Source organism: Podarcis filfolensis (assembly GCF_964270895.1).
Source record: "Podarcis filfolensis genome assembly, chromosome: 2".
In the NCBI taxonomy this organism is placed as follows: Eukaryota; Metazoa; Chordata; class Lepidosauria; order Squamata; family Lacertidae; genus Podarcis; species Podarcis filfolensis.
The window spans coordinates 5,392,103-5,408,588 of record NC_139605.1 but is presented as its reverse complement, the minus strand read 5'-3'; the positions used below and the strand labels follow the sequence as shown (position 1 = coordinate 5,408,588).

General features: G+C 46.8%; 3 protein-coding genes across 5 annotated transcripts in view; all 3 read right to left on the bottom strand.

Moving 5' to 3' along the window:
* LOC310757015 (class I histocompatibility antigen, F10 alpha chain-like) overlaps positions 1 to 177 on the bottom strand; it is a 72,789-nt gene extending 72,612 nt beyond the window's left edge. The window contains exon 1 of the mRNA XM_083602096.1: positions 42 to 177. Coding sequence (XP_083458222.1) covers positions 42 to 117 — 76 coding nt within the window. The 5' untranslated portion in view covers positions 118 to 177. The remainder of the gene's footprint in view (positions 1 to 41) is intronic.
* The window catches only part of LOC310756634 (uncharacterized protein), an 820,367-nt gene that overhangs the window by 502,306 nt on the left and 301,575 nt on the right, over positions 1 to 16,486 (bottom strand). The window lies entirely within an intron of this gene.
* Positions 3,063 to 16,486, bottom strand: part of LOC310757058 (major histocompatibility complex class I-related gene protein-like) — a 32,484-nt gene continuing 19,060 nt past the window's right edge. The window contains exons 4-9 of the mRNA XM_083602178.1: positions 15,287 to 15,574; positions 8,501 to 8,584; positions 7,574 to 7,600; positions 6,862 to 6,894; positions 4,997 to 6,332; positions 3,063 to 3,329 (exon numbers count right to left, since the gene is read on the bottom strand). Coding sequence (XP_083458304.1) covers positions 6,310 to 6,332; positions 6,862 to 6,894; positions 7,574 to 7,600; positions 8,501 to 8,584; positions 15,287 to 15,574 — 455 coding nt within the window. The 3' untranslated portion in view covers positions 3,063 to 3,329; positions 4,997 to 6,309. The remainder of the gene's footprint in view (positions 3,330 to 4,996; positions 6,333 to 6,861; positions 6,895 to 7,573; positions 7,601 to 8,500; positions 8,585 to 15,286; positions 15,575 to 16,486) is intronic.

Sequence of the window (16,486 nt, the reverse complement as noted above, 5' to 3'; positions counted from 1 at the left end):
GGAAATTATTTTCTCCCCCCGCCCCAGAGCACAGTTCTTACCTGCGCAGTCCTGGAGCAGCAGCAGGTGGGCAGCCGCCCCCAGGATCAGGGGGGGCCAGCGGAGGAGGACCCCCATCTCCCCCCAAAGCGAAGCTCCCTTTTCCTCCTCCCTCCGCCGCTCTGAGAGCAGCTCTCTGCCCCGCCTGCGGAACCAGCAGCAGCGGGAGCCGGGATTGGCCGAGGGGAAAATATTCCACCAATCGGAAATCTCCCCGCAGGTTGCGGCATCGGTCGCCAGGCAGACCTCGAGGCGCAAGTTTGGGAGCGAGGCTGGACAGTGTTCTTGAAGCTACCAGCATGAGTTTGACCAAACTGCGGGAGGCGGTGGAAGACAGGAGTGCCTGGCGTGCTCTGGTCTAGGGGGTCACGAAGAGGCGGACATGACTAAACGACTAACAAGAACAACAACTTACAGTGAAATTTTAGATCTTACAGGACAGGAGCCAAAACTGAGAAATCTCAAGGAATCAAGAGATCTGGTTATGGATTGGCTACAGGTTGTTAGGGAAATTCTGGGAGAGAGGCTACTCGACAGTCCCGGCTGGTCGGGCAGAGCCCGCGGGTCCCAGCCACAAACCGGAGCAAAACAGCCGCCAGTAGACTTAGATGAAAGTTTATTGCGCGACAGGTTCAAACAACGGAATGAACCCCGAGAAAGAGGCGACATTGACTTTTAAAACTTCCCACCACATCCCAGAATACAGTTCGTACAGCATCATCACTACATCATTGCGACATCACTAAAACGTCAAGAAAAAGGGAGGGTACCATGAGATGAACATAAGGAAAATGAGTCAAGGTAACAGCCAAAGATAGGATTTGCACAGGCAAACATATCTCAAGTACCCAAAAACCAAAGAACAATCGCCTTTTCTCGCATGTCTGTACCCTTAGGCGAGTCAGGTGATGGGCTTTTGCCCAGCAATTGTCACCCATGGGCACTTCCTTGGGTGGGGAGTGCGTACCTGGCTCCTCCCTTGAGGGATCATGGCGGGGACCAAGAGCACAAATGGTGTTGCAGTGAAGCAAACCGGTGGAACTAGTGATTTTATATGAATTTCTAAAGTTTTGAGGCTTTTCCTAAAGCTGATAGTCTGGCGGAAATACTTTGGTTTTGCTTGCAACATTGTAGTAGATTTAGAGAGAGTTAACAAGGTAATGAGGTTTCGATAGACTCAGTCCATTGTTCTGGCAGCGGGGCTCCACTCAGCTGCTTAATGAGGGAGCAAACAGCTGGAGCACAGCTGCCTTGCAAGGCAACGGCAAAGGGCGAAGCTTGAGAGCGTAGCTTAAACTCAATTGGCTAGCTGTCAAATTCCAACACTCCTGATTGGTTATGGCGCATCAGCATGCAAATACACAGTTCAGTCATACGGTATACCAATGTAGGGTATAGGGTAACAGAAAGGAAAGACAAGACTTTATTGAGGGAATTTATGTGCTGTTTGGTGTAACTTAATGAAGGGACGAGGTCTTCTTGAGCTTATAGTACGTGTGGCGGGGAAGACAGAAGTCTCTCCCCCCCCCGCCCCGTCTCTGTTGTATAACAAGCTACATCAGATTGATGAATTGTTTAAGACAGATAGGGAAAACGGCTTTGCTGAGCAAAAGTCTCAGTTTACCAAAGACTTATTAGATACAAATATAAAAGTATTATCAAAAACGTACAAACTGCTCTTGGAGTGGGTAATTAAGAGGAATTGGTGCAATCGAGCATGATTAAGTAGGCACAAGATGTGGATCACAATATTGATCATGAATTATGGGGAAAGTTGTGGAAAAGTAAATATGAATTTTACGGCATGTTATGCGAGATAAAAGAAAATATGATGAAAATGGCCCACAGATGGCATTTAACACCCACCAGATTGGCGAGAATATCTAAAAAAAGAAAAAGGTCTATGTTGGAAGTGTAATAAAATTGAGGGATCTTTTATTCACATGTGGTCCTGTAAAATAATTAAGGAATATTGGGAATTTAATGAAATAAAAAAGATACTTAAAAATCTTTTCCCAAAACACCTGAGTTTTTCCTCTTGGAGATGGTAACAATGGAGGCCCCCTCAAAAGCAAAAGAGTTTACTACTAGATGCCACTGCCACAGTTTACTGGCACAAAGGTGGAGAAGAAGCATAATTTATTATTATTATTTATTATTATTATTATTATTATTATTATTATTATTATTATTACCCCGCCCATATGGCTGGGTTTCCCCAACCACTCTGGGTGGCTCCCAACCAAACATTAATACACAATACAGCATCAAACATTAAAAACTTCACTAAACAGGGCTGCCTTCAGATGTCTTCTAAAAGTCAAATAGTTGTTTATTTCCTTGACATCCGATGGGAGGGCATTCCACAGGGCGGGCGCCACTACCGAAAAGGCCCTGTGCCTGGTTCTCTGTAACCTCACTTCTCCCAATGAGGGAACTGCCAGAAGGCCCTCGGAGCTGGACCTCAGTGATGAGTGATGGGGGTGGAGACGCTCCTTCAAGTAAATAATTCTTTTTTTTTAATTCATCCCCACCCCACGGAGGCTTGTTTTCAAGGTGGGCATGCACCCCTACCCATTCTCCCATTTAGCAATGAAGGAGCTGGTGGAGCTGCCCAAACTTTAACATACAACGCAGTCTACACCCTTCTAAGATTATACAATAAAATTATAATGATACAGGAATAATAATTCGAGATGCTTTGCAACCATCAGTTCAGTTCTCCATGTGTTGCCTAGATGTACTATTATCTGCATGTGTGCATGTGCAAATGATTGTGCAGTGCTCCAATGTCACCTTAAGTTGTGTTTTCTGTGAAGTCCCATTGTACGTAGCATAACTCACACACCAAGGCCAGCCCAATACATTTTGACACCTGAGGCGGGCCCCAAAATGGCCTCCCACTCCCCACCAGGGAAGAAGGGGTGAGGGAAGATTTCTATTCAGGGCAGAGTCTGTGTCTGTGAATATTCTCAGGAACTTCAAAATCTCTGGAACTCCTGTGATAAGAAGGCAAGAACCACTAAGGACAAAGGGGATGCACCCTTATTTATTTAAGTCAAACATATATTACAAAAGTAAAAAAAAATAATTACATCCAGTGTCTTCAAAGCAAGGTGCACCAAATCCACTGGGTTAGACGAGAAGAGTCCTGTGGCCTCTGGAGGTCTCCTTCCTGGCTTCCTCCTTGGCTGTCAGCAGGATCAGTCCCTCTCCTCAGCCTCTCTACCCCCTCTCAGTTCCCTGCTTCCCCATTTCCCCCTTCAGCTGCTTCTTCCTCCCCCTCCAACCTGTTTCTCTTTTTTTTTTTTTAAAGATACATTCAGAACTTTATTTTCAAACATCCACTTTCTGGGACTCCCCCCTTCCCCCACCCCTACCGTATTCCCCTTTCATATTGTTGTTTCCACAAGTTCTATTTCTGATTTAAAGCACAATTTATATACCCCATTGTTCAAATTTAAATTTATACAAACCTTATGCAACACCCTTGATAAAAAAAAGCAAAAGATCTCTCCCCATAGCCCACCCCCTTTTCTTTCCACAATGTCCCCCTTTTTTCCCATTAAAGTAAAAGCACACAGAATAAAAGTAAAAAAAAAAAATAAGAAATATATTAGAAAAAAGAAAACCAATTCAGAAAATAGTTGCAAGCCTTTGGATTCTAATTCTCCCTCCCCTTCCCCGGTTTAATTTCCCTTATCCTCCAATCTATGTTTCCAGCCTGGAAGTCTTAAGTCCATCAATCCCATTTTTCCCCCAACTCCTTGCAGAATTATTTCCCATTTTTAGGATTACTTTTTAAAAATTAATTCCTAAATCTTTATAAATGTCAAATTATAGAATTCCCCCCATTGTTCTTTCAAGGTTATAGTCCAGCTTCCTCTTGTTCCGCTGCTAAAACTTTCTTATTCAGAAGTTTAGTAACTCTACATGGGTTGTTGTTATTCAGGAACAAAAACTTGCGTTCAGTCCCTTCCTTCTTCAGTAAAGTATTCTGTTGTCTCCTTTTAGTCTAAACACCCTGTAGACGAGATTCAGTTTCAGTTTTGCAGCTTTCCCAGGAGATAACCAGTTCTGTGAAATTCCGAAGTGTTGTATTTTTCCCGGCTTACGCCCATCTTTGTAATGTCCCGAAGCTCCTCTAGGGGGGTTGTTGTAACTTTGTTTCCAAAAATCCGATTGTTCTCCGTATTTTCGCCATTTTGTATTCAAGTCTTAACAAATTATATCAAGTTGTAACAAATTTGACCAGCAAGGTCCTTGTAATAAAATCCTCTTTAAAATTCCGACTTTGACAGCTACTTTGACAGCTGTCAAAATCACCGGCTCTTTTCACCAGGCTCACTCCTCAATCGCCCCGGTTCCCAGGGAGGGGGGTGCATTTTCCTTCTCCTTCAATTCTTCCTCCAGCACAATTCTTGTACTTTCCCATCATGGAATTCTTGATTTTAGCAAAGATACCGTTCTTTTTGGGCCTTGGCTTCCCAATCCTTGTTTTAAAATGTCTACAATAGGGAGGGGGACTGACTTCCTTTTTAGATCCCCCCCCGCTCGTCTCAAATCCAAAAAATTTTTCTTCTTTTAAACCCGATTTCCAATTTACTCACGGGTTGTTGTTAAAAGTCCAAATTCTCAATGGAAGAAGTCAGCGCTCTCCGCCGGATGGCATGCGGCTTCACTCGGCAGGGATGGCAGAGGACTCAAAGCACCACGCTTCTCCCCGGCACCCGATCCGTAGCCTTTAAAAAGGCTCCTTCACGAGTCGGGAGGGCGCTAGCGGTGCTAGCCGAGTCTCCAAGTCCACGGCCCCCGTGGCCGTGGTTTCTAAGGGTCCCTGCATCGCCGGTGCGGTAAAACCCAGCCCCTGCCGAGCCGGCTCCCTCCGGAGCTCGGAGGGAGTCCGCCATTCGGCGATGGCGCCAACCCGGAAGTCTCCAACCCGGAAGTCTCCAACCTGTTTCTCAACTCACTGCCCCAGGGCATCATGGGAGGTCCAGGGTGGAGCCCCAGAGAACAGCAGCTGGTTGTCCTGGGACCTGAAGCTCCATGAACCAGGCTGGAGAACTGGAGCCTTGAAGGTATCGGGACAGAAAGAGGGTCTGGAGGAAACTGCCTCAGCAGCTGCCATTGCCATGGGGAGGGTCTGAATGCCCCCTGGAGCTCCTCATTCTCTGCTCTGCCTGAGGATGTTTGAAGAGAGGCCTCAACTCCAGCAGAGATCACCTCTGGACCACTCTGGATCTAGTCAGACAGGAGAGTGAGGTTGTGGGGATGCAGGAGGTGACCCAAGAGGGCTGGTGGTGGACGTCCCTCCCATCTGCAGGGGAACCGGAGCACGGCTCTTGGTCAACATAGACAAAACCCCTCCATATCCAGATGTTGTAACTGGAGATGATGCCCTCCTTGGCTTTTATGGGATCAATGGCCAACGTCTATCCTTCACCTTCTGAGGCACACTTGCAAGGTTCCAGATCAGAATCGGATCCAATTCTGACAGCCTCTCTAGTCTTCGGCCACTCAGTTCCTTCTTTTCAGCTGCAACTCCTAAGCATCTAAGTATCCCTGCCAACCATCCCTCCCTGCCAGTTTCTTCACTTCCTCACGCAGAAGGTGGGTTGAAAATACTCAGCCAGAGCAGTTAGACTGCTTTTATACATTCCATGACATTACATCCGTTTAGCCAAAGGCTGGGCGGCCCAAGAGGCAGGTAGGCAATAACAATTTAGCCTATTTCACGCGTAATACACGTAAAGATGTTGCCTTTCCTTCAATTTGGGTAGAAAGTGAGTGACATAAGATTGGGGAAGGGCTTGTGGAGGGAACCACAGCAACAAATAACCAAGAGAAACCATCAAAATCACTGCAAGTGATGCTCAATCTCCTCATCCCTTTTTTATATTATGATTTTTAAAATGTATTTCTATTAAAGATTTCTTGCTTTACAAAAATATGTGCAATGTCTCTTATTTCAAGTTGTGTTTTGTACAGATCAGTTTCATTTGTTGTGAGACATTAGTCTCCTCATTAATTTTAAAAGCTTTTAGTTGCATATATCTGGAGGATTTCTCATTAATACAAGCACATTTCTGCAAAGCAAAATTGGCCATAATCCATCAGAGAAGCATGATTACCCTCAAATTCAAGTTACACCTGGAGTCAGAATGGATGGGTGAGAGCCAGGATTAAGGAACAGCATTAAAGGGCAGCAGGAGCTCTGAGCCTCTGTAATTCACAGCCAAACTTGGGCAGGCTCCTTCTGGTCTCATCTCACACACCAGGCTGGTATGAAACTGCAGAAATAAAGAACAGGAGTGTTTCAAAGTTAAGCCAACATCATGGTGTGGGGGCATCAGCATTACAGAGCAAGTGGGAACCCAAAGGACATCTAGTCCAGCCTCCCAAGGAAAGCCACCATCCCTCATCATGTCAGATCAGACGTAAGATATGCCAGGAGTATCACCAAAATGGGCCTGCAGAGCAAATGCCTGCAGAGGGCAGCTCAAGCAAGTGAGCCAAACTGCACACTTTGGGGGAATACCAGGACACAAAGCAGTCCTACTGGAAGGAAAAATCCCTTCCAGAACCCCTTCCAGGATCTCTCATTCAGATCCAGCGTAGAACCCACTTGTCAGGTAGAGGAGCTCAGATGAAGAGATAGAATGAGTCACAAGAGCGATTTTCAGCTCAATGGACAATGCAGAGTATGTCACTCTTGGAAACCCCAAGGGGGGGGGGTAACAGCTTTTCCCCATTTGGGGATGTTCCCCACGGAGTCTTCTGCCAGAGCCCCACTTTGCCCCCACCTGCCCCCCCACTTACCCCTGGCGGAGCTGTCGGGCCCCTGGTCACTTGCTGCAAAAGGGAGGAAACACAGGAGTCAGGATCCCAGGGAGGGACATGCAACCTCCGAAGCCCTTCTCCTCCCTCCTTCCACCCCCATCCGAAATCGATCTCAATATGGGGAGGGGCCTAAGAAGAGTTCAGGGACAGGCAGCCCAGAGGCAAGGGGGCTCAAGGACAGCACTGGAGGGAGAAGCAGGTGCTGGAGGGCAAAGAGAGATGGGCACAGCCTGGCATGGAGGCAGCGGGGGACTAGAGCGAGGGTGGGTGCAATCTGGGTAGGAAGGGGACAGAAAGGCAGAAGGTTGGTGGGGGGAGAGAGAAAGGGAGCAAAATCCGGAGGGGAGGGTTCCTGACATCCACAGACTTGAGCCACCCAACCAAATCTTTAGCTTCAGGTTCCAGTAAATTAAACCCCCAGAGATCCCTCTCCCCCCCCACCCTCAGCTCTTCCTCCTGCTCCTTCTTGGAGCCCCTCCCTCAGCCGACAGTCTCTCTGCAGCCTTTTCCTGGCCCTGAGGGACCCCTTTCTGTCCCCAGACAGGCTGAGCAGACAGGCTTAAGCTTTCCATCAGGATCTTGGGCTTAAGGACTAGGCCACCACCAGGTTTAGTTTTGTCTCTTTGAAACCTGTTCCTGCTCCATATTGGGGGGAAATATGTCAGACAGAGAGAGGGGAGGAGTCACTCACTTGGGGTTTCTTCGTAGGCTGATTTCCCTGTGAAGACAAAAGCAGGAGGTCAGAGCTGGAAGGAATCTCCAGAGGCCACCCAGACCTATTTCAACCATTTGGCTCTCAGATACTGAAACCTTCCCAGCAGATGCTTCTCCTGTCTCTTCCAAACACCTCCAAGGAAGGGGAGTCCAGAAAGGGATCTTTTCAAGGAACTCATTTTACAAAGAAGTAGAAAAAAATGAGGAAAGTAAATTTAAAAAATCAACATGGGAACCAGGCAGTGGACAAATTCCAAAGGGTAGAAGGAAACATTATCCAGTCCCTTCACTTACTGGTACTTATTCCTTTTCGGATTATTATTTCACTCCCAGCAGACTCTTAATCCTTAAATTTGCCCTGGGGGGGCGGAAGGAAGGGATAATGAACAGTGCAAATCTAGGCAAGTCTGCTCAGAAGAAAGTCCTATTCAGTTCAATACAGCATCCTCCCAGATCAATATTTATTTATTCATTTAATGAAGATGGCAGGGCAGTTTACACCATAAAAATACGAAATGAGAGCACAAAATACACAATAAAGCAAAAACAAACCAGTAACTCTGCTCCCACAAACACATTTAAAAGGCCAAAGGCCTGGTTGGAGAGAAAGGTTTTTATCTGGCACCTAAAAATTTGTAAGGAAGTCTCCCTGCTAAGTGAGTACAGGACTGAAGGCTTAAGATGGATTAAAACATCAGGTGGGAAGTGAACTTCCTGAGCACAGTGAGCACAAAGCAATGACCAACAGGAGTTTTGATTCATATTCAAAGAGTGTTTTGTGGGGAGGGGTCTCTGTAGGGATGCCAGCCACAATTGCCAGGAAGGCTCCACCAGCACATTCCCAGTTGGAGGCCAGGACAGAAGGACATAGGAGAGGCAGCAAACAAATCCAGGGTTTACTTACTGCAGATGAAGATGATGATCCCAGAGACCAGCAGGATAGCAGCCATGACACCCAAAATGGCTCCCACAATGAGCCCCAGGTTGACTGAAAGGGGACAAGAGACATTTTTATTCAGGACTTCCGGGTTGGCGCCATCGTCTAATGGCGGATTCCCTCCGAGCTCCGGAGGGAATCTGCTCAACAGGGGTCGGGTTCTGCCGCGGCGACGACGCGGGGACCCTTAGAAACCACAGGCGCTGAAGCCTGTGGACCTGGTGACTCGGTGGGCACCATTTGCGCGCCCCCCCGACCCGCAAAGAAGCCTTTTTAAAGGCTTCGGAACGGGGGACGGAGGGAGGTGTGGTGCTGAGAGTTCGACTGTTTCCCCTGCTGAGTGAAGCCGCATGCCATGGACGGAGAGCGTTAACTTCTTCTTTTGAACTTTTGGATCAAAAGTAACGACCCGTGAGTAACACGGTAATTGGACTTAAAAGGGAAAATTACTTCTGGGAATTCGGCAAGATCGGGTAAGGTGCTAAAAAGGAAGTCAACCTGCCCGCCTTGTAAAACATCGTAAAGCAAGGATTTTTATTACTAAGGTTGTGTGAATGTCTTTTTTTTTTTGTGGAAAAGTGCAATTAACTTTATATTGGGCCAATTTAAGTGACTGTGCTGGAGGATAAGAGAACGGAATTCACCCCTCCCCCAAAACCCGGGAGCGATCGGGGAGAGAGCCTGTGGAAGAGGTTTATAGATTTTGACAGCTGTCAAATTAGCTGTCAAAGCTGGGGGGGAAAAGGAGAACTGTGTCTTTGCTGTCTTTGCTGGTTACATTTGATACAATTTGGTAACAAATTGTTAAAAACAAAGAAGAAAAGGTTAATTTGTCATTAAGTAACTAGAATCCCTCTAGAGGGGGTTCAGGACATTACAAAAATGGCTGTAAGTGGAAAAATACTGGCTGAACTGGAAAAGACCTTCCGTCTTTTGGGAAATCTACAGAAGCAGACAGATGTTTTGACTATGAGTGTAATAACAATGAAGGGAACAGTAAACAAAATTGCTGAACCTGGAAAGGATATGATTCAAGCTCCTGCAGATGAACAGGGAAGTGTTGTTGCTGATACAAAAATCCTTATAGCCAAACAGGAGAAAGAGTCTGAGTCATCTGAGATGCCATTTAAAGAATATGAGAAAGAAGGAGGCGCTGGGATGTTGCAGATGGCTAAAGAGAGCCAGAGGCCTGTTAAGTTGGAAACAATTGAAAATAAGAACATGACAATGAAAGTTTGGCTGGAAGTGAAGAATGGAATCTGGAGAGATCTCCTCTTATGGGGATCTGAAGACATATGGAATATAAATATGGACAGTACAGAGTTTGGAGCCTTTGGGACATTTGAACTTATGAGAAGCAAGAAACAAGATTTTGGCTCCATTGTTAAATATGGAGGTCTGGCTGGAAGAAATATGGATTTTACTGGAACAGAGCCTCTTCGAGATTCGGAATTTAAAATAAAGGACTATCAAGAAAACCGGCAGAGAGAAATTGAGAGAGGGTTAAGTGCCTCGGATGTGAGATCGCCAGGCTGATTTTGGATGGACTGATGGACTTTGGTTGGGGATCGAAACCGGGAAAGGGGGTGGGAGGGCTTCGGGAATTTAAAGGGTGTAAAAATATGATTCTGTTTTAATTAAGTTGGCTTTTGCCACTAACATAAAAATGGGGAATTTGGGGAGAGATTTGGGGCCGACCTTAGCAAAAGATTATCAAAATAAGTGTTTCGTGTATAAAGATTGGGATTTTTAAGTTTAAATAGGTTAATTAAATTGATGGAGGAATTTAGGGAAAGTATGTTAAGAATAAGTTTTGAAATATAAAGATAGAGGTTTAGAAGTTAAAATTTGTTTAAGATAATTGAATTAGAGGAAATAAGGTAAAGTGGGGGGGATAAAAATTGCTGAGCTAAAAATTGGAATTGGAATACAAGAAGGGCAGGTGTGGGGAAGTCAAGGAAATTGGGTATGGAATGTAATTATGGTAAACTTTTTAAACTGCTGTTTCTCTTTTTCTCTTCTTTTTTCTTTTTTTCTTTTTCTCTTTTCTGTTTTCCTTTGTATTCTTTTTTGAAAATTTTAATAAACATAATTATAAAAAAAAGAGACATTTTTATTCAGACTGGCGGCAGCAGCTCCCCAAGGCCTCAAGCAGGAGATTTGAGTGGAGGTGCTGAGCTATGAGCCCGGGAGGATTTTACGTGTGCAAAGCAGGCCCTCTTTCTCTCTCCTTATAGGCCAAGGTCCTCTCCTTATAGGCCAAGGCCCCGACACAAGGGAGTTTCCCCCCCCACCAGAGTCCAGCATTAGAGGTCTTCAAAATAACCAATTCATTTAAGGAAGACAGTTGACAGGCACACCTGTTTCATCACAGACTCCAGACTTAAAAGCAGATCTCCTCCTGCTCAGGCGCTTCAGCCTTCTCTGTCCTGACCCTGAGAGGAAGGGGTTCCCTCCCCTCTGAGACCCCCCAGAGCCCAGCATTACAGGCCTTCAAGGAAGACATACCGTATTTTTCGCACCATAGGACGTACTTTTTCCCTCCTAAAAAGCAAGGGAAAACGTTTGTGCGTCCTATGGAACGAATGCAGGGGGGAGGCAGGCGGGAAAAGCCCCCAAGAGCCGCACACAAGCTTCGTGCGGTCTTGCGGGCTTTTCCCCAGGAGGGAGAAGGGACTGACTGGCCGCATCAGTCCCTTCTCCCTCCTCGGGGAAAAGCCCCCAAAAGTGGCGCGCTCTTTAAAGGCTGCGCGGCTCCTGCGGGCTTTTCTACGAGGTGGGGGAATTCTGTGTGTCTCAGATTGCCAATTGGTGCATATTCAGAATTTAGAGTATGCGCGAGAGATTTGGGAGACGCTGCGTAGAACACATCAGAGGGATGCTGGTTCTTCAGCGTTGCTGTATTTTGAGAAGCTGACCAATCTGAGGCTTGCGCCTGATGGAGATGTTCAAGCGCACCTGACGGAGATGAAATATCTGCGCCAACAGATGGTGGAACACAATTTCCGTCTACAGGAGGAAGTGTTTTGCTTCATGATGATAAACAGCCTAAATCGGACTTACAAAACGGTTGCCAGTCAGCTTGGTTCCCTACTGGCCCAGGACTTGACCGCGGAGAGAGTGTGTGCCGTGGTTCTGAATGAACACGACCGGCTTGCTGCACTGGAAGTAAAGGACAGGGGGAGGGAGGAACGGAGTTCTAATTCCTCCACTGATGTTGCTACTGGAGAGAATGCTGTAGCTTTGAACGTTGTCCGATGTTACAATTGTGGACAGGCTGGGCATCTTCAGCGGAACTGTAAGAAGCCACGCCAGCCAAAAGGAGTAAAGGGCCGCTCAGCAAAGCCTGAGGCATCAGGCAAAAGTCATAGCAAGTCTACGGTGAAACCTGCAAAGGCTTTGATGTCGAAAGGAACCACGCCAGATGTTGAGAACTCGTTTGTAATCGACACGGGTTGCACGGTTCATATGTCCCCACACAGAGAACTGTTTTCAACGTTTAAGAAGCAAAGCTTCGCTGTGAAACAGGCCAACGGTCAGGAGCTGAAAACGACCGGGATAGGGACTGTGTATCTTGAGAGTCTGAACTTGACTATAAACGATGTTTACTTGGTTCCTGAATTGAAGTTCAATCTGCTGAGTGTTTCGCAGATTGCAAAGAAAGGACTGAAACTGTCCTATGATGCTGAGAGCTGCAAGATCTTCAAAGATGGAGAGTTGTATCTTTCTGCCAGAGAGAAAGATGGACTGTATTTGTTGACTTATGAACAAAGTGATTACATGGAATGTAATTCATCTGAGTCTAATTTGATTTCTCTCGCAGGTGTGACCAAAACGGACGCCAAGAAGGTGACCAGGGTCGACAGGGCATTTCAGCGGGTGTATGCTGATGTGATTGGTCCTCTAGCACCATCTAGAGGCAATGCAAGATTTTATCTTGTGTGTGTGGATCATTTCTCTAATTTTGTCTGGATTTATGTGTTAGAGAAACCACAAGAAGCCTTAGAAAGGTTTCAGGAGTTTTGTGACAAGGTTAAAAATATGCATGATGCTAACATTGATTGTCTTTTCACAGATGAGAAGCAAATTTTTCTTTTACAGGATTTTCAGGAGTTCCTGCAGAAGAAAGGGATAAGACACAAGGTTGCTGTTTCAGCGGAAGCGTGGAACAGGGATGTCTGTGTACGGGTGAACAAAGAATTGCAAAAGGGGATGAATGCACAATTGCTTAGTTCACATCTGCCACATGAGTACTGGGCGGAGTCGTTAATGTCGTATTGTTATACGTGGTTGAGAAAGGTTTCAAAAGAGTTGGGAAGTTATCCTTTTGAGAAACTGTTCCATAGAAAACCTTCTGTTGCCCATTTCAAAGTTTTTGGATCTCATGTGAGAACAGAAGCTCCAGGTGGAGTAAAGAATGCCAGAGGCATTTTTGTGGGATATGAAAAGGGTCTCTACAGAGTAATTTTGTCTGAATCTGGTCAGGTGATTCTCACAAGATTTCTAGAGAGTGCTCCTGAACAGGAGAGAGTGATAGTACACACATTTCCCACAGAGGACAATTCAGATGATGATGATGATTTTACTGGTACTGAGAGTGATGACAGTGATAGCTCAAAGAGCTCAGTTGACACAGTCATTGAGAGGAAATCTCACACAATGGATAGACCTTCACAGGTGAAGGATGAACCACTGTTTACCATTGGTACTGGTTCTCAACAGAGTCCAGAGGCTAAACCAGTGAGCAGAGAAGATCAGCACCTCATACGAAGGTCTGAGAGAGTTACAAAGGGTGTACCACCCAAGAGGTACTCAAAAGAGTTTGCTAACTTAGCTGTTGCATGTGTTGCTATTGTACACAACCGAGGACAGGCTGGAGCTGTGTCTAAGTCAGAGACAAAGACACAACAGAGAGTTGCTAGCCAAGGTAATGCAGATGCACTCATTCCTTGGAAGCCAGACAACCAGAGAGGTACACTGGGGAAACCAGTGGCGAGGAGTTCCAAGGGGAACAGGGGAGTGTTATGTGTATAACAACTGTTTGTTTTCTTCTCTGGATCACGCTCTGCTCGCCGCAACACGCATTGATTCTTTTGGGGGAGGATGTTACGAAAAAGGAGCAATGCGGCAGCGAGCTCCAGATGGCTGGAAAGCCAAACAGGATGTTGATGTTTGGGACTGTTCCGTGGGAACTGAGGAACAGTCTATTCACTGTACTGAGCACAGGATGTTAGCTCAGAGTGTCATCTGACCTGTACTGGAAGTACAGGGGAGGAGTTTTTTTCCCTCTCTCTGCTGATGGTGTTAAGAGACACGTTTCTCTGTACTGCTGGAAAGACAGAAATAAAGGCATGTAAATACATTTCTGTCTGTCTCTTTCCCCTCCCTGGGGATGGCAGGGGAGGAGTGGTGTGTTCTTCTCACGTTAGAGGAGGATCGCCGATTGAGATCTCGCCTGATCTTGCCGGGAGTCGCAGACGGGGAGGTCAACAAGGAACTCAAGCCGGGTGCCTGGAGAGTGGCCAATTCCTCTGACTAGGCTTGATTCCTACAGACACAACCACACTTTGACCACTGGAAACTCCACCTCAGCCTCCCCATATTTCCACTGAGACGGCCAGGCTAATCTCGATGGCCATAAGTCAGGCTCAGCATTATTAACTGGACTTAGATAAGCCATGGTTCCCCTTCCTACCCTCCTCTGAGGCTCAATTTAAAGCAGCAAAGCAGACAGGAGCCACCCTCTTTGCTGCTTTGAATAGTTTAGTGCAACATTTGATTCAGAATATTTTTTTCCGTATTTTCCTCCTCTAAAAACTAGGTGCGCCCTATGGTCAGGTGCGCCCTATGGAGCGAAAAATATGGTAAACCCTTAGGAAGAAGCATCTTGTGTAGGGTTGCCATATGTCAGGTTTTTCCTGGACACGTCCTCTTTTTCAAACTTAAAATGTCTGTTCAGACCAATTATTTAAATGAGGCAAAATCTCCAGGTTTTTTTGTTTGTGCAGAATCTCTGAAGTCCGTAGTGCTGGTGAGTGAGCCCTGGTCCCCTCTGCCCTGCCTGTGTGAGTCTTTGGCTCAAGGGCCGCTTCCATAATTCTCGCTTGCCTGCCTGTGAGAAGGGGAGTCTGGGGTGTGGGTGGGGATATGCGTTCATGGGCTCCTGCTGGGGAAAAGGGAGTCTTGCTCTTAGACATTCTGCTTTGGTTCCTGCAGGCGCAGCTTTCTTGGCAGTGTGTGAGAGACAAGGGTTGTTATTAAAATTCCTGCTTGCTCTTCCCAGCGGTGTGCGGGTGTTTGGGCCGAGTGGAGATGAATATCAGTTTTTCTAGCCGGGCCTGAGTGTGATGAGGAGCGAGTGAGAATCTTTTTCACTGTGAAGTACAGTCAGTCCGGGGCTCCCTCTTTTAACTGAAGTTGCAGGGAGTGTAAGTAAGTCAGCCATGTGGAGGAGGTCGTTTGATTTTGGAGAAATAACACGTCTGGCCACATTCTGTGACATCACAACTACATGGGCTTAAAGGCAAAAAGTGATGGCCAGTTTTTACCTCCAATTTGAGTTTAAGGCCTATGAGACACTTGTCAGAAAAGGCATCTACAGATTCCGATTCAGCTGCTTCCCTCCTGAGACAAAGACAGGATGCAACTGGGGTTCCCCATCTGAGCTGTGCTGTTGCTGAAGGGAGGTGTTGGGTGGAAATCCCCCTCCCAGAGCCCACCCCTTCCCCTCCTGTCTGTCTGTCTGTCTCTCACCAGGCTCCTTCTCCCAGGCCACGTCCAGAGGCTTCTCCAGGCTGTCATGCTCCACGCGGCACTGGAAGCGCTCCCTCTCCTCGGGGTCGATCTGGACACTGAGCAAGAGATAGTAGGTCCCGTCCGAGTTGGGGGCGACCAATCCTCGGAGGGTGCCCTCCTGCCAGACCTCCCCGTCCTTCACCCAGTTGGCCTCAATCTCCTTGGGGTAGAAGCCGTGGACTTGGCAAACGAGGATCTCCAGGCCGTCATAGTCTGCCTTCCTGGTCACCTTCACCACCGGAGCCTCTGCAAAAAGGGCCGCATTGGGGTTAACAGAGAGACATCCACAACGGGAGCCTGAAGGAAACCTGTATTTTTTAAGAGCAGAGGAGCAGGGACCCAAGGGGAAACCTAGTCAGAATCTCACATCTCCAGAAATTAAAAAGAACTAAGTATAAATGGGATTCCTCAACCTGCCTTGGCATCTTCCCCAGTCAGTGTATATGCTGGAACTGTTTTTAGATGTTTTATCCTTTGCTTGCCAAAGCAGACTCCTTTGGGAGGGAGGACTAGGCACAAATTAATTTATCATCTTAAAAAGCTTTAACACAACTTGTGGTTCCAAGATAGTCCCAGGAAGCCACCTCTAGGCTGAGGGGGCAAATTTCACCAGGTCCCCAATGGCGGGATTCTTCCAGATCCTTCCAAGTTGCAAGTCATGAACTGAGGGCAGCTCAGACTGATCCTGGTTCCTCTCTTGAGGGGGAAGAAATGCTGGACTCGCTGCTCTCTGTTCTCTGTGACTTTTCAGCCCAATAGTTAGTGAACAAAGCCAACAGCCCTGGGAAAGACAGAGCTCCTTTCTAGTTCTCCCGCCTGCCCTGAAAGGGTCCCTTGAGGTTGGAAAGGGCCCATCTCCCTTCTCCATGGCAGCCTCCCCTGGAGTGGAAAGGGCAGACCAGGAGGCCCAGTAAGCCGGCAACTTGCGCACATTTAACTTGTGCACATACAGATTTACGCACTTGGCAAAAATATTCTAAAAACGCAAAAGAGGAGACGGGCGTCTGGGGAAGAAGGACTTTGGCAACCCAGTCGCCCTTGAATCCAATGTGTTTTGACTATACACAATGTTGGCTTTAGGCACGATTCACAGAATGTAACCCTTGTTCAAAAACTGGGTAGCTATTGTCAGAAGGGGCTGTTCCAGGATCCCACTCG